The sequence below is a fragment of the Ovis aries genome, chromosome 1 (genome assembly GCF_016772045.2).
Source record: "Ovis aries strain OAR_USU_Benz2616 breed Rambouillet chromosome 1, ARS-UI_Ramb_v3.0, whole genome shotgun sequence".
Lineage (NCBI taxonomy): Eukaryota > Metazoa > Chordata > Mammalia > Artiodactyla > Bovidae > Ovis > Ovis aries.
This window is the reverse complement of record NC_056054.1, coordinates 74745590-74764320: the sequence shown is the minus strand read 5'-3', so window position 1 is coordinate 74764320 and position 18731 is coordinate 74745590. Positions and strand designations below refer to the sequence as shown.

Here is an 18731-nt window from a genome sequence, read left to right as displayed (position 1 = left end):
CACTGTCTCTTCAACTCCAACCTGCTTCATTTTAGTTATTCCCATTGTTCCCAGTAGAGAGACTGTTTTTGGCCTATCCCTGGCTTTTTTTTTTTTTTTCCCTCACACCAAGGGTCAGTGGCAAAAAGAGCTTGGAAGTGAGAAATAACTGGTTTCATAGGAGCTGGTCTTGGACAGGCAAGCCTGGCATGCTGCAGTACATGGGGTCACAAAGAGTCGGACACGACTAAGTGACTAAACTGATATACTGACTTTGCCATCTCTTAGCTGTATTTAGGATGGTATTAATAATATCTGTCTTAAAGAATTGTGTTGTGGTATAAATGAGATTACTGTATGGAAATATCCAGAATCATGTCTGCCGTACACAAGGGATCAATAAATGCTAATTGCTTTTCTTAACATTCTACATTAGGTGAGGATGATGTGAACGAGATGTAGGAAGTAACTAGGAGAGGATTTCTTTCTGTTGAGTTGTTAGAATATGGTAATTGGCCACATGATGAGATGACTGGAGAGAAAAGATTGAAAAATTACACCAAAATTAAGATCTATTTCCAGGTTTTTGCTTTTTGGGAAAGGAGAGTAGAAAAAAACAGCAGTAAAGGTTAAAATGTGATTATGGAGGCACATGGAAAAGCAGAAAGTGTGGTGTCATTGAAGCCGAGATAAGGGACTTTTATGAGGAGGAAGTGGTTATCTGTTGAGAGCTCCTGAGAAGTCAAGGAAGGCAGTGCCATGCTTAGGTTGAGACAGTTGAGGCACTGAACTGCCTTTGCATGATCTTGTGCCTAAAGACCTTCTTAAACCTTACTATTTGGGTGCCTCACCCCGCCTCACCCTCGTCCTGGTCCTGAACTGGGGTGATCACTGCAAGAGTCTCTGGATGTGGCCCTCTGGATCGTCATAGTGAAGAGAGTTTCAGTGAAGCTTCGCCGGTGGTCACAATGAGTAGGAGACATGAACAACCAAGCTTGCTAATAATCACTTGCCAAATGTGAAAGGCCCAGAGGAAGCTGTTGAACTGGGTTTTAGATGTGATGATTTAGGAGGGACAGTAGAATATCCACATTGGAATCTCTAACAGGCAGGTGGGAGTGTCAGAATAAAAAAGGGGAAGGTAGCAATTGAGGTCACTTCCAGAGAGATGAAGCTTAAAGACAGAAGATGACTATAATTTCTGACCCAGTGAAGTGTAACAGACGATGTTTGAGAGCTGGAAAGAGGAGGAGGATGAGATGAGGCGAAGCCAGATGGAGTCCATGGGCAGTTTAAAAAGAATGAGAGCCCAGATAGAGTATCATTCTGCAAATCAGAGAAAGAGATCAAAATTAACATGATTCAGCTAATGGGTGCTATAGAAAGGCAAAAGCGAGGAGGACTGAGGTCATGGAACTTGGTGACAATAAACACCATATTTTCATAAGAGGGATAAACTGAAAGGAATAATTGGGTGGTGAAAAAGGTAGGAAGTCAGTGTCAATTAAGAAATTAGATAGAAGATATAAGAATTGCAATGAGAAGAGAGACTCAGGTTAAAACCAGTTATTCAACCTAGGGCTTCCCTGATAGCTCAGTTGGTAAAGAATCCACCTGCAATGCAGGAGACCCCAGTTCGATTCCTAGGTCGGAAAGATCCACTGGAGAAGGGGTAGGCTACCCTTTCCAGTATTCTTGAGCTTCTCTTGTGGCTCAGCTGGTAAAGAGTCCGCTTGCAATATGGGAGACCTGGGTTTGATCCCTGGGCTGGGAAGATCCCTTGGAGAAGGGAAAAGCTACCCATGCCAGTACCCTGACCTGGAGAATTTCATGGACTGTATGGTTCATGGGGTCGCAAAGAGTCGGACACTACTGAGCAGCTTTTGCTTTCATTCAATGTAGGAGGTGAAAGAGGAGAATAAGAGAAAGATGATATTCTAAAAAGAACCAGAGTTACTTGAGGCCCAAAAGGGGGAGGAAGGTACAGTATCAAGGTTGACTTTTAAGGGGTTTACAGAAAGAAGTTGATGAATCTTCATTGTTCTCTTCGTTGTGTTTGGGAATGGACTGCATATTGATTCGAATACTTAGAGGAAGAGGGAGATGTGAGGACAGAGCTCATGCCTTCAGGACTTGATATTCTTAGGCATTCTGTGGTTCTGTCCCCTCCCCACCCCAGGTTATTCTATTTAAACAGCTCTGATATCCTGGCCCTGTAATTAGAATTTATTTGCTCTTGCTGATATTTTGTTTTCAGCTCTGATTTACTGAGATTATTGTCTCCGCTTGTCTTTTTGTTTCATTGTGCTTTGGTCCTATTGGCTAATAGGTTATGTACAATTAAGCAACAAGCACACAGATGAATTCATCTGTTTTCAAGATATCATTTTCTTATAAATGTTGGAATTTTTTGATTCCCTCTATTGTTTTATAGCATCTCAAATTCACTGAAGAATACTAATAATCCTTCTTCATTACAATTTCTGTTGTATTGTTTTATTGTTTATGGAGAATTAATTTATATTTATATACTAAAATATAACATCTTTGACATCTTTTTATAAATACTGAGAAATATACTTGTCATATGCTCGTGGGTTTCTCTTCTACATATATGACAGCACAGCTACATCAGTTTAATTGACCTTGGCAATCTGCATCTGCTAGTGATGTGTCCCTCAGGGAGGGTTTCTGCAATTTTAAGCTGTGGCTTATTGAAGAACTTGTGTGTCACAATACAATTAAGTCTATATAAAAAAATCATTTCATGCATAACATTAAGTTGACTAAAAGTTCCTATTTCAAAACCGTTTCTTGTTTTAAAGCTACCTCAGAGTGTCTTTGTTTTTTAAATCAGCTCATTGGAACATAGTAGTAATTAAAGCCGAAAATTAACATAAATCTTGAATGTTTGGTATGAATAAAGGATGTTTTTGTTCCTTTTAAAGACTGCATAAAATTCCAGGCACCATATCATTTAACACATTTCTCTCCCATTTGCAGAATAATATAGGCTGTGAATAAGCACATTTTGGGATTCTTTTTCAAGTTCTTTTTCTGTTCATCTATGGAGCTACCAGGGCATATGCTGCAGTCTCCAGCAAGATGCAATCTCACGAAAATCTGTGGGGAAACTGTGTATGATCATAACAGAAAATCCCACTCTACCCACCCCCATTATTTTATAAACAAGAAAGAAAATAATACAATCCTTCTATTAATATTCATTTAACACTTCACAGGAAATGACAAGCAGTTATTTGGTTTGCAAATGTAAATATACATTTTTCATCCACTTATGCTTTCACTCTTTCCAAGCCAGATAAAGGCAGAACAGAAGATATCCTTCTGAGACTTATTTTTATTGTATCCCAAGTTAGACGTATCAGCAGAGATGTAAGAGAGCTGTGAGGAGTTCATAGAAGGATGGTTATAATGACGAGGATGAAAGTCTCCCTCGTAAGAAGCAGCTAAATAAATGAACTCCTTTCTGACAAATTATGAATAAAAGCACATGTATTTTTTTCACTGAATCTTTAATTTGCATTCTAACTTAAATACTTTGGAGCTTTTAAAGTATGATTAAATGATGGAAATAACTTCTGTCTTTCAAAAGAGTCATTGAAAGTGTGAAAAGTATTACTTGGATCCACAGTCAGAATCAACAAAATTTCAGAAAATTAATGATCCCTCCTCTTTCTCTCTGTCTCTTTCTTTCTCTCTACCTCTCATGCTTAAATATCGAGTCTGTTGTGCTTATAGGGAGATGATCCTAATCATTTGCTGTTCTAGTTGTAATGAACAGTCATTCCTGTGTTAGCTGCTTAGTGCCACTGATAGAAAACATTTCTGACTCACTTAAGGGTCACTTATATTCTTACAAGCTGTCCATGTTCTACTTTTTCAATGATAATGTTTGTCTAAATGATAAAGGACAAGTTGAACTATTAGATATTAATATGAAAAGAAATGATTTTTATTTTGATTGATGTAAGCTTTGTTGTACTATTTCATAACAGCATAATCAAATGCTTGGTCTCTCAATGTGTTCTATTTATTTATTAAAATGAAGCTATGAACATTTTAAACTTGAAGGCCTCTAAAAAAGAGTAGGGGGGAATTAAATAGATGATTTTTAAAAGAGAGCTGAGATAATTTTTAATATGAGACATAAATTCTCTTTTGGAATAGAGTATCAGGAAATAATTTGGTTATTTATGAGGTTAGTTGGATGTTACAAATGATAGAATATAATTAAAACAGTTTGTAGTCAGATCTAAGACTTCAAGTTATAATTGAATCAAATATTAAGGAAAAAGAGCATAATTTAAAAAGTAAACAAGAGTATATGTAAATGTCTAGAGACAAAATAATACAAGGTGTATCTAACAGAAATACCTGTGAATAGAATTAGTGCTTTTGAATTCACAAATGCGTATTCCTAGGCTGGTTTATAGTGTTGGTGCTAAATATTTTAAGAAATGCAATAATTACTTATTAAACTTCTAATAACATCTCCTGACTATTTATTGACTGAATCAGTGATGGTACTCTAATATTAAAGTGAATCATACCATGTTCATTAAATCATAAAAAATTGTAAAACACATTACTCATGAATTTCACTGTAATTCAAGCATTTATTCGACACCTACTATTTATGATTCACTGAGCTTGAATAGATTCAGATTTTGTGAGACCTGAATCCTATATAATTTGAGGGCTTTTTATAAAAAAGAAAAAAATTGCAAATTCAAATTTAGGTCTTGAAAGAGGCCCATGCAAGTGAGGGACCCTGGAGCTTAATCTTCAATAACTTCACAGTATATATGTCTTTGACTAATAGCTGCTGTGGGAAATCAAAGATAACTAAGGCATAATCCCTGCCTTGCTCAAGCTTAAAGTGAAATCTGTGCTAACCTTCAAGAGTATTCCTATAAAAAATGAGAAAAATGTATAAAAAGGCTTTGATCTCCTAGTGAAATAGTTTCGAATGCCTCCTCATTTAAAAATCATCTTTATTTCAAATCTCTATACAGGACAAGGTTTTATCAAAGTCTTGGACAAATAAGGTCATTTCTTATACAGGAGAATTATTTTTTATCTCTTGCATATGTTTATGCTTATCTATGGGGCTTCCCTGATAGCTCAGTTGGTAGAGAATCTGCCTGCAGTGCAGGAGATCCCAGTTTGATTCCTGGGTCAGGAAGATCCCCTGGAGAAGAGATCGGCTACCCACTCCAGTATTCTTGGGCTTCCCTTGAGGCTGTACCATTCAATGATGATGTGTTAACAGTTACCATTATTATAATGAGTTGAACAGATGAGTCATGCTCACTATCAAAGTTTTGCAACTCAGATAACTGTCAACAGATGGTAGTGATGATCTGTTATGCAGTAGGGAACAAATGTTAAGGTTTCTTTCCATGTGACCTTTAAAAACATTAGAAAAATCTTCTCATAATGCCATTCTGCATTGAAAACAATTATATGAATATTAAATTTTGCTCTCACTGAAAGGTGAAATTGCATCAGAGATAAAAACAGTAGAAGATTTTTAAATAGAAACCTGAGCATGATGGCATTGACCCATCTACTATTTTATTCATCCATCCATCCATCCATCCATCCATCCATCCATTCATCTATCCATTGAATTGAGTGTCTTCCATGTTTTAAGTGATATGCTAGGCTTAGTGACACAGTGGTAAGCACCACAGCATGGATATATTCTTGTTCTCATGGAACCTACAGTCTTGTGGAGAAAGCACAATCAACAATAGTCCCTTAATGGTTTTCTAGAATTCTAATTTGTTTCAAGCAGAAAACTACAAACATGTACCAAAATTTATTTTAATATTTTTTCTATGATTGTTCAGAAAAAAAAAATTAAAATAACTTTTTTTTTTGTTTTTACACTTGGCTATTTAATTTTGAACTTAAATTGTCAATCTATTCAACAACTAACTTTTGTGCTCCAAGAACTTCTATTGTCTTCTCCCTTAGTTTACATAGTTATATTTTCTTTTCATTTATAGTACAGAATAGCTCCCTCTAGTATATCATGAGAACCTGTAGGGTTTTCCAGGTGGCGCTAGTGGTAAAGAACCCACCTGTCAATGCAGGAGACATAAGAGATGTGAGTTCAGTCCCTGGGTTGGGAAGATCACCTAGAGAAGGGCATGGCAACCCACTCCAGTATTCTTAAGAATCCCATGGACAGAGGATCCTGGTGGGCTACACTCTGGTGGCAAAGAGTTGGACATGACTAAGGTGACTTAGCACATACACAGACACACGAGAAGCTCGCTTAAAATTTATCACATGAATATCTGAAAGGAACATTTTATCCTAAACATTGGCTCAATTTTCTCCATCATATATGGTACTATCTACCTTTCTTCATTTCTTCTCTAGATCAACTTTTTACCTAACTTACTTTCTTTTATCTCTTCCTAATATCCAGATCATGTGTCTAGTCAACTTCTTTAGAAATATTTTCTTAATGGGATTCAATTTCTCCCTTTTTCTGACATGTTTAAATTCATTGGGACACAACATATTTAGCAGAAAATTTAAATCTCTTTTACAGAGAAATTTCCCCAAAGAACTAATGTTAATGTTTGCATTTGTTGATTTTTGCTGGCTAATTTTAACTGTATTCTGGATTTGTTAAATCACCTAACATTAAGTGTAAAAAACTTGATGAAAATGTATAAGATTTTTTCTTGTTTATAAGACTTTCTGCAAATGGAAGATATTGGCAATTGACTCAAATTCATAATATAACTTACACTGGTGTTACACAGGAATAAATTTGGGGTCATATAAGTAATACATTTGTGAAAATAATGGTTATGGACAAAGTTTTAGAAAATGCTTTTTATAACATTTAGAATATTTAAAGGACTCTAATCTTCCATACTTCTTAGACAAAAATACCAGATCTGAAATATTGCCTGTATCTGTACATGTGAGTTTTATTTTAAGTTGATTAAGTCAGTACACTTTGAAGGTATTGTTAACTCAGATATTTCATTAACATTCCATTTTTATGGTTCATTAAAAACAGTTTTTTGAGTCCCTAGAATCATAATTAAATAATAATTTTTCTTAATTTTCAAATTATTGTTATGTGTTGCACAAATTAGTCATTGCTTGCTTTCTTTCACTTTTTGCAGTAAAAGAAGCCTTGAGCCCTATAAAATTTAACAGATGGGATCTCCCAGAAGTAGATCCAGAAACTATGCAAACCAGTGAACCATGGGTGTTTGCAGGTGGTGATGTTGTTGGTATAGCCAACACTACAGTGGAATCCGTGAATGATGGAAAGCAAGCCTCTTGGTACATTCACAGATATATACAGGTAGGCGTTTACCATCAAATTCAGTTCATTTTTTTTCAGTGGATTAGTACTTCATTTATCTTTGCTTCTTGTTCGTATGAGCATTTCTATAAGGTGTATAGTAACTATATCTGTGATATATGTCACATATATATTTTCTTGGATAAAAGTTTTTAAATGTGGACTGGATAGCAGACCTGTTTAGGTGATTGAAAATTCATTGTGCGTTTCTACCAGTGAAATACTATGAAGTTATTTATCCTCTGTGTTTAAAGGAGTCATCAATGTTTTAGGACATAGATAATATATTTATCAAATCTGGATGATATACAGTATGAAATAAAATCTATATTCCTAAAGATTTATCAATCCAGAAAATTATATTGTCTGTCCATTTGAACAGGTGAACTCCTATTTACTTCCTAAATTATATGCACCTAATTGAAAAGAAAACAAGTATTTTATCAATATACATTCTAATATTTTTCACTATTGAGTTTTGTGATACGTAAGCAGAACATAAAAATGATAAAATGTAAAATAACTACTCTGCTACAGTAACTTTGTAGTCTAGGGGATAAAAAGCCATAGCTACTAGGTTTCAGTTGTCTTCCTTTTTGATGAAATGCTCTATTCTCTTGCTCTATGTTTTAACTAAATGTAGACACAGTGACCTAATTTACATAAAATGTATCTGGAAAAGTTTGTTTTTGTAAGTAAAATTCTTATTTTTCTTTGCTATTCAGGAAAAACTCTAAATTCAAAATATAATTCCTGCCTGCCTCCTTTTGGTATTTTTGGTTTCTTATATTTTCTTTCTAACAGGATTTACTTTGTCTTTAATGTTTCCTTGAATGTTTTTCTTCCTCTTTGTCCTGACTATTTAGTCTGTTCTGATTGTTCTCCTACTCTTTCTGTAATTCATCCGTGACTACTTACTTCCTAAGTAGGGCTTGGACTTGGTACTGATTACATCATATTTTTATGTTTAGTTAACTTACTTGCACCTCCCTTGTGGCTCAGCTGGTAAAACAATCCACCTGCAATGTGGGAGACCTGGGTTCCATTCTTGGGTTGGGAAGATCCCCCAGAGAAGGGAGCGGCCACCTATTCCTGTACGCTGGCCTGGAGAACTCCATCGACTGTACAGTCCATGGGATCACAAAGAGCTGGACATGACTGAGCGACTGTCACTTTCACTGTCACCTCACTTTGGCGTCTCTGAGTAATGGAGCTTGAGATACCAGGATGTGGACTAGAGTGTGGTGTCCCAGAAATATAAAGGTCTAGTTATGGTTGTATGGAGAGGGCAATGGCACCCCATTCCTGTACTCTTGCCTGTAAAATCCCATGGACGGAGGAGCCTGGTAGGCTGCAGTCCATGGGGTCGGGAAGAATCAGACATGACTGAGCGACTTCACTTTCACTTTTCACTTTCATGCATTGGAGAAGGAAATGGCAACCCACTCCAGTGTTCTTGCCTGGAGAATCCCAGGGACAGGGGAGCCTGGTGGTCTGCCGTCTATCGGGTCGCACATAGTTGGACACGACTGAAGCAACGCAGCAGCAGCAGCAGCAGCAGCAGCAGCAGCAGCAGTTACGGTTGTAAACCCTACTGGCTGTGCACTGAGACAAAAGTGTGATTTAGGAAGCAGTGTTTTTGCATGCATGCATGCTAAGTCACTTCAGTCATGTCTGACTCTTTGAGATCTTATGGACTATAGCCTGCCAGGTTCCTCTGTCTATGTGATTCTCTAGGCAGGAATACTGGCGTGAATTGCCATGCTTTCCTCCAGGCGATCTTCCCAACCCAGGGGTAGGACCTGTGTTTCTTATGTCTCCGGCATTGCTGGCAGATTCTTTACACTGAGCCACTGGGGAAGCTGTTCAGTGTTTGGGGAGATGCATTGGTGGTGGTTTCAACTGCAGGCTTTGCAGCATCTGCAGTTTGGAGTGTCCCCACGACCTCAGAAACACAGCAGGAGCAGTTCATGACAACTACCGAGGATGGACTCTTGCTTTGGCTCTTTTTGCTTTTTCTGTCCTCAAACCTATCACCCTTTTTTGTATTTCCTCATTCTTCTCTTCTTAGATTCATAGTATTCTCCCAGGGCACCCACGTGCTCGACTTCCTACTGTGTATCTCCAGTAGGAAATTCTGTCGGTCTCACTGGCTGCTAAACATCTTCACTTGTCTAAACTACATTTCAAATTCACTACTCCACTTGTATATATATTTTACCTACACTTCAAACTCACTGCTTTTAAAACCAAGCACAACCTCCTAAACTTGTTTTACTTCCCGTATTTAAAATTTCTGATTCCTAGAGTCAAATCCTCTACATCAGTGGTCCTCAAACTCTGGATTCAGTTCAGATCAGTCACTCAGTCATATCTGACTCTTCGCGACCCAATAGACTGCAGCATGCCTGCTTTCCCTGTCCATCACCAAGTCCCAGAGCATGCTCAAACTCACATCCGTTGAGTCAGTGATGCCATACAACCATCTCATCTTCTGTTGTCTCCTTCTTCTCCTGCCTTCAATCTTTCCCAGCATTAGGGTCTTTCCCATTGAGTCAGTTCTCCTCATCAGGTAGCAAAAGTATTGGAGTTCCAGCTTCAGTGTCAGTCCATATTCAGGACTGATTTCCTTTAGGCTTGACTTGTTGGATCTCCTTGCTGCCCATGGGACTCTCAAGAGTCTTCTCCAACAGCACAGTTCAAAAGCATCAATTCTTAGAAGCTCAGCTTTCTTAATGGTTCAACTCTCATATCAATATATGATTACTGGGAAAAACATAGCTTTGACTATACAGACCTTTGTCAGTAAAGTAGTGTCTCTGCTTTTTAATATCCTATCTAGGTTTGCCATAGCTTTTCTTCCAAGGAGCATGCATCTTTAAATTTCATGGCTGTAGTCACCATCTATAGTGATTTTGGAGCCCAAGAAAATAAAGTCTGTCACTGTCTCCATTGTTTCCCCATGAAACACGGGGAAACATTTGCCATGGATTGGCAGATGTAAGTGATGGGACCGGATGCCATCATTTTAGTTTTTTTAATGTTGGGTTTTAAACCAGCATTTTCACTCTCCTCTTTCACTTTCATCTAGAGGCTCTTTAGTTCTTCTGGGCTTTCTGCCATTTTCTTTCACTTTTTGACAGAAAGCAAAGAAACTCTGGATTCCTCAGGCTAATAAAACTTTCAAAGTCAATTTGGAAACCAAAATATGGTCAATGGCTTCTTATTTTGCTGAATAACGGCATTAAAATAGACATCCAAACACATGAAATTATAATATTTACTTTCATTTATTAATAGGCTACTTCATGAGAAAAGTAGGAAATAGCATAGTCTCAGGATAGAGTTATTTCTTAAGAATACATAGTTGAAAGAGTTACACTAGTGTGCTTATACATATATTTTTTTCTCATAAAACAGCACAATTGTGTACACTCTTTTTTATGAGCTACTTGTTTAAATTTTCTTTTCTTCCCTCTCTCATATAGACCTGGTCAATTCGATCCCTATAAAGACTTTCATAAACTTATTTTAATTTCCTTATTTTTTATGTGAAATACAATTTTTGGTTGACCAGACATGTCACTGACTAGTCTGTTAGCTCCTTGAAGAAATGAGAGTGGACTCAGGAGAAAAGGCTTTTGTGCTAGGCCAGCCAAAAACCTATTGAAGATGTGAATTCAGTTTGCAGAAGTGAAAATGATGGGAAGGCAGCAATGCTAAAGAGATTTGAAAAGGTAAAATTGAACGCAGGCAAGTGGAGAACGGTTTGTGTTATTGTTTTCTATATATTTAAATCCATTTATAGCTTTGAAGATAAAGACATAGGAAATATTTACTATACTTTATGGAGGTGGTGGTTTTGTGGTTCTTCACAATTTTCATTATATCTTAAGAGTATTTTTAAATTCATTGTTATCTTTCTACTTCCCTAAATCTGATAAATGTGAACTGATAGAAATGAGCAGTCATTTTACTTAGTTTCCACTTACTCATAAAAGATATAGACTCTTAAGTATGATGAAAAAAATGCATATGATATATATATATATATATGTATATGATTTCTAGGGATGATAGTTTTTAATATGTGAGAATTAAAAATTAGTGACCAGTAAGCATTTTGGATTTGACTGTAGGATTCAGATCAGTCAAACAAAGTATTGACTGGCACTTTAAAACAGAGTTAAAATGGAAGGTAGGTAAAATCTCTCTCAGGTAAAGTTAACACTTCCACCTTTCTGCGAGGGTGCTAGATACAAAGTGCTAAGCAATTATGAGACTAAAAAGGAATATACAGACGAAGTAGGATTTTTCTTTCTGTACTGTCAGTATCTTAGTTCTGGCCTCTGTGACCTCTTAAAATTGTCTCCAATTTCCTCCTGTCAAATTCAAGGCCCCTGTTCTGAAGCCAGAGTTTTCTTTCTAGAATACAAGTTCTTCTTTTAAAACCCTTCAGAGGTTCCTCTTTGTATTCAAGTGAAGTATACTCCTCTTTGTGTGTTCAATCACTCAGTAATGTCAGGTTCTTTGTGGACCCCATGGACTGTAGCCCACCAGGTTCCTTTGTCCATAGGATTTCCCAGGGAAGAATACTGGAGTGGGTTGCCATCCCCTCCTCCCGGGGATCTTCCCAATCCAGGGATCAAACTCATGTCTTCTGTGTCTCTCAAATTAGCCAGTGGGTTCTTTACCACTGAGCCACCTGGGAAGCCCATACTCCCCTTTATACTCCTTAGCTCGTGAAGCCAATTTGAATTTCCCCTAACACATCAAGATTTCTCCTACATCTGGTCCTTTCCCAACTCCAGTCATTTCACAAGTCTGCATCCCTCTCGCCCTTCAGGTTTTGCCTTCTCCTCCTCTTCCAGGAATACATTCCTCCTGGTGTGTTCTTTAGCATCCTGTTTTTCCCCGATTGGTCTTCTTACTGGTCTGATACTGCACTAGCCAGTGGTGTGCTGTTTACTAATATATCCTCAAAATAAAAAATATATTTATTTATTAAATAGAAAAAATATATAGTGATAATTGATTTTAAAGGAATTTAAAGAAGAGTTAAGAGAACTAAAAATTTGTTATATAATTAATTAGCACTGTAGTGTTTTCTTATGAATGTAAGAACTGTAGTATTCATTTAGAAAACTTTTTATAATACCTGAAATATATTTATGAATGAAAGCTTATAATACCTTGTCTTATATTATGCTTTGTTTAGGGAAAAATGTAACACTGGATAATGGGTTTTTAAAAAAAGATTGTGCATGGATGTTATAGTCTTATTTCATGCATGCAGTCATTGCAATTGGATAGACTTTCTTTGTAATATATTTTTTAGATAAATGTGGTTATTAAAGACACCCAAGTTGAGATTTCAGTATTCTCATAGTTATCTGACTGTAGCCTACCAGGTTTCTCCATCCATGGGATTCCCCAGGCAAGAATACTTGGAGTGGGTTACCATTTCCTTCTCCAGGGGATCTTCCCGACCCAGGGATCGAACCTGAGTCTTCTCCATTGGAGGCAGACACTTTAACCTCTGAGCCACCAGGGAAGCCCTTGAAGTGATCTTTACTTATATTTTATTAGTTAATTTAATCAATTACCACTTATTGAGTACCAGCTCTTGGTCCAACTCTTGACTTTGGGAGGGTACCAAAGTGAATAAATTAAAGGAAGTATAAAGAGTCATTAGATTTTTGGGTTGTGGATTGAACAGACCAGATTTCAAATCCCATTCTAGCAGTTTCAAACTGTATGACTTTGGTAAAATCACATGATTATTCCAAGACGTGGAGTTCTTAGAAGAAAATAAATGAATTATTAATGAATTAATATTAATAATTATTAATATCAATATCAAGTTATTAATGGTCATTAATAAAGGAGAAATGATAAAGTTGCTACTCTATTGGATTTCAGGGAAAAATACAGAAGAGAATTTATGGAAAGCTCTTAGTAAAATAATAAATATTTATTTGTAAATTATTAGAGATTGTTCCCTGTGAACAATTAAAATGGTATCAAGAAAAGTTATAAAATTGGAGATTTGAATAGAATGTGAAAGTATAGTATTTTAATAGATGAAGAGTGAAAGAGACTATTTCAGATAATGATAAGAGTATTTTATCTAATAATTCACTTATTTATCCATTTACATCAATCTGTCTCTCCATGTAGTCATTCTTGCATGGATTCATTCATTCATCCAATAAACAATATTTTTTTAAATGGTGCTTTAAGAATAGTTATGTAAACATACATGTAATACAAAATAGCAACTGCAGTAAGATTAAGTGTAAAGGCACAAGGAAGTGTGGAAGAGATGATGATTCTGTCTGGCCGTAGATATCAGGATATGGAGTCAGCAGACTTCATAAAAATCAAGATACGAGTAAAGAGGGAAGGTAAGAAAAGCTGGAAGAATATTGAGTGATTTGAATTGCTGGAACTTAAAGAACACTGCTGGATAAGATTGCATAGCTTGCTTACTGGGTAAGGGGTACCCAAACAAGGGTACCAGTTGGCTGAAATCCAGACCGAGCTGCACTCACTGAACAGTGGTACCTTTTGTTGTGCTGCTTCTATGCAGAGCAAGAGTGTCTTCCTTGGATTATCACAAAGGTGTTTTCTGCCTGCTCCGTAAACTTTGCACCTGTGCAGCAGCTTCGTTTTATTTCACCGAAAGGCTTTCTGGGCTAGTGGAGACCGTGAACATGGAGAATATATAGAAAAAATAGGAGAAAGGATCTGTTATAATACTGGGGTTAGAAAACGATGAGAATACCCAGCTTGGGAATTTAATTTGATGTATGCAATGGGGCAGAAATGTGGTAAGAATTGTTTGAATAAAAAAATGCTTATGTCAGATGTAGAATTAACAAGGAGAGGAATATTTTTCATTTTGTCAACATTTCTCCCCCCTTGTAAGTCATTATTTTAAAATATTAAACGTACTCTTCTTTGGTTGTATACTAATGTGATCCAATGTGACTTCACCTTACTTGTTTGAAATACTATGTTAGTGGAGTCCAGTATAAGTTTTCTTCTTATACTTAAGTAAGAATACTGACTAAGATAATTTTGACAATGTACCGAAAGAAAGAGTATGTAACTGAAAGAATGACTGCAGGTAAACAAAGTCTATGAAATTTAAAATTTATACTTCTACAATATATCTTTCTAATGTATTTATTTATTTAATGTGTATATGTGTATGTTTGTGTCAGTATGCATGTGTGCATGTTTGTTAACAGACAGATAGATAAAAAGTTCTGTACTAGGGAAAAAGAAAATTGACCACATTAACCCATCAGCCTTTCTTCTCTAAAGGAGCTTATGATACTGTTTGAATTTAGTTATTTTATCCATGCGAAATAATTAGAGAAAACTATGTATGGCATAATAGATAGCTAAATTTACTGCAACTAGTAAATGCTAATGTAGTCAAGTCAATATTGGCTAGACTTTGGCGAGAAGACTCCCCAAAGTAGTCCCTGATTTTTATCCTCTTTGAAACATGCCTGTTTTATTCACTTGTCAAATGTTGAAATAACGACAGCTAATTCTTTAGTATCTGGGCTTCCCAGGTGGTGCCACTGGTGAAGAACCTGACTGTCAGTGCAGAAGACATAAGATATGGGGATTTGATCCCCGGGCCAGGAAGATCCCCTGTAGGAGGGCATGGCAACCCATTCCAGAATTATTGCCTGGAAAATCTTATGGACAGAGGAGTCTAGCAGGCTATACAGCCCATAGTGTTGGAAAGAGTTGGACACGACTGAAGCAACCTAGCACACAGTTGTTTAGCGTCTGTCATAAATTGTGCATTTTTGGATTAAATGACCCTGTTAAACAGGCATCATTATCTGTGTTTCATAGTTGGTAAAAATAAAGTCTTAAATGGTAAATCTTCAAGGTCAGTGTCTTGTTAGAAATGAAGGTAGAATTTGAACACACAAGTGCCTGTTCCCTTATACCAAACTACTTCCCTGATACTTTTCAACTCTGAAATGTTAGTTTTCTTGCCAATTAGCAGCAGTCCTTGATATTAACATCTTCCCCTTGTATGTGTTAAAATTTAAAAATCAAATAATGCAATAGAACTTCTCCTGAGAGTTCCTCTGTAGTTGAAATTAGAAGATTGTGATTGAAGGCTATAGTCTTTGTATAACTTAATTCTTATTAAAAATATTCCTTAACCGGAATGATTAACTCGATGGAAAATTCTAGGAATTTGAACTTTCCAGAGAAAGAAAATAAGGGGACAATTAATTAGTATGATTAAAGACCATTTAATTATTAATTGGGGTAAAAATTAAACAATTATATAGGTAAATTTGGAAAATTTATTAATGGTAAATTGGTTAAATCCAGAACATTTATTTAAAAACACAAGAGTACAAAAATATTGTCTTGTCCTATGAAACAATAATCACCAATTTGTTGCTTAATCCAAAAAAGTTAAAATGGGAATATATAAGAAAAATATACATATACTTTAAGCATATCATTTGATTTTAAAGCATTTAGAGATTGTCTCATTTTCATTTCTATTAAAAGAAATAAGCAAGGCCAGGATCTTTTCAATCTAGTCTCTGGAGTTCTAATATATTTCTTCTCTAAACCTATCTATAATATATTGTCTACAACTTCCTTTTTTTTTTTTTTAATGGAGCAACATTTTCAAGGAACATACAGAGTAATTTTCTGAATGTCTATAATTGCCTTGAAGTCATTTCAGTTATTTCTCTCACACCTAATTTGACAGCTACTGTTTTGTAGTATCTCACCTTTTTATTATACCTTTGAAAATATTCAACTTAGTTTTTATAGAATCAACCCGCTTTCTTTTCACATTCATACAGCTCATCAATTTATGTAATTTTTATTTAGACTTAGAGCCAACACAAATGGGATAAGAAACATACAACTCACTCTTAATAAAGCACACAACTCAGTGGATAGAGTAGAAGGTTCATAGGCATATAGGGGTACCCCTCCCATTACAAAAATGTAGGACTCCTTGGCCTTCCTTTGTATGTCTCAGAGAGGAAAAGGAGAGAAGAAACTAGTTCAGTTAATCTGTTTGGCAAAACCAACTTGATAAAGACGGTGTAAAAGGTGCTTAAGATCCTACTTTACCAGAGAGAGGCGTTACTACCAAACTTTATTTACAAAAGGCAATCGTTCAGAAGATTCAGCACTTACTTTCTTCTACTATTAACGTACAAACAAAAATGTAGCCACAAAAAGTAGAGGAGGGAAAAGGCTATACGATATCTCATCATGTGCTATGTTCTCCTCTGAGAAACTGGACATAGAATACAAGCCAGATTCTTCTAAATCTAATCCTAGATCAGAAGATCATTTTCCCTAAAGTATTCATGGGAGTTCGGAGAAGGCGATGGCACCCCACTCCAGTACTCTTGCCTGGAAAATCCCATGGACGGAGGAGCCTGGTAGGCTGTAGTCCATGGGGTCGCGAAGAGTTGGACACGACTGAGCGACTTGACTTTCACTTTTCACTTTCATGCATTGGAGAAGGAAATGGCAACCCACTCCAGTGTTCTTGCCTGGAGAATCCCAGGGATGGGGGAGCCTGGTGGGCTGCTGTCTATGGGGTCGCACAGAGTTGGACACGACTGAAGCGACTTAGTAGCAGCAGCAGCATTCATGGGAGTTCCTAGAAAACGATCTTGTAAATATGAGCTGTGTGTGTGCGTGTTTAGTTGTGTCTGACTGTGTGACCTCTTGGTCTGTAGCAGGCCAGACTCCTCTATCCATGAGATTTTCAGCAAGAATACTGGAGTTGGTAGCCATTTTCTCCTCCAGGTGATCTTCCAGTCACAGGGACTGAAGCCATGTCTCCTGGTTTGCAGGTGGATTCTTTACCTCTGAGCCATAAGAGAAGCCCTATAGACATGAGACATTATATTAAATAAAGCAGTCTAAACATATGGAAGCTATAATCTCAAAACTCACAGTTTTATTACATAATTAGAGTAATGATGACATCCCCTTGTCATGTCATTCTGTGACTCAGAATTCTATTTTAAATTCACTGTCTCTTCTGTGTGTCTGTGTGTGCTTAGTTGCTTAGTCATGTCTGACTTTTTGCGACCGCATGCACTATAGCCCTCCAGGTTCCTCTGTTCATTGGATTTCTCATGCAAGAATACTGGAGTGGGTTGCCATTTCCGTCTCCTTTCTCTCTTACATGGAATATTTAAAAAAGCACAATATTTATTACTTGCACTGGAAGGGTTTCACTAAATTTATATGTTGCTGCTATGAAAGCAGTTATAGTGGTACAAAGATAAATACTGAACAACAGAAGACAAGAGTTACTAGTAGAAAGATAAATATGGAATGTATAGAAATTCAAATAAGGGAGAGAATTTGTGTAGAGCTTCTTGAACTATAGGCAAGGAATGGAAAAGATAATTCCTGGTTTCTTCCAGGTAGAATTCCTGAGAAACTACAAAGGATAAGGAAGGAGGCATTGGGTCATTAAAGATTAAATTAAAAAACAAGTTTTGGTTACTGAGTTTACAAGTGATTTAGGGGTCACTAAATAATAAGTTACAGGATAGTAAAGTTGAATAGTTACGGAATATTGTTTATTGGGAATAAGCACTTGAGGTCAATTCTCAACAACAAAAAGTTAATGTTATTATTAGTTTCGTTTTGATGTTCCTTCTATACACATGAGTTTGTCTACATGCGTGTTTGCAAATAATATGTTTTATTCTTTCTCTTTCTCAAATTTTACCCTTAATTAGGTATGCTGAATTCCTATAATGGCTTCCCTCGTGGCTCAGATGGTAAAGCATCTGCCCGCAATGGGGGCGACCCGGATTCGATCCTTGGGTTGGGAAGATTCCCCTAGAGAAGGAAATGGCAACCCACTCCAGTATTCTTGTCTGGAGAATCCCTTGGACAGAGGAGCCTGGTGCCTGATACTGTTGTGTTATTTTATTTATGATTATTTCTTATGTCATTCTTTCTAATTTGTCAATCCCTTCTGAAACTAATTCTTTTGGCAAAATTTTCTTAGAACATATGTACAAAATACACACATGAATGTTCTGGCATCATATTAGATCTAAAATGCCTTTCCTAATCCTGTAAGATCACAGAACACAGTTGTCTTTTAAGTTTTAGCTTTCCACAGTGTTTTTCAGCTCAACTTTCTACAGTGTTGTGTGCCTTCTGTGACATTTATATGATATTTTAGTGAAGTTTTAATGAAGTTCTCCCACAGTTAATGTGATCCTACTCAGTTGTATATAGTATATGGATCGGTAATATCCTTCACAACTATCATAAATCCCTTTCACTGATGACCTGCTTCTCTATTACGTGAGGTTTTTGTGTATTTTGT

At 36.4% G+C, this 18731-nt stretch overlaps 1 protein-coding gene across 2 annotated transcripts in view; it reads left to right on the top strand.

The window, feature by feature from the left end:
* The window catches only part of DPYD (dihydropyrimidine dehydrogenase), a 930457-nt gene that overhangs the window by 417758 nt on the left and 493968 nt on the right, over positions 1-18731 (top strand). For both annotated transcript variants that reach the window (XM_004002217.5, XM_060411987.1), the window contains exon 12: positions 7161-7345. In XM_004002217.5, coding sequence (XP_004002266.3) covers positions 7161-7345 — 185 coding nt within the window. The remainder of the gene's footprint in view (positions 1-7160; positions 7346-18731) is intronic.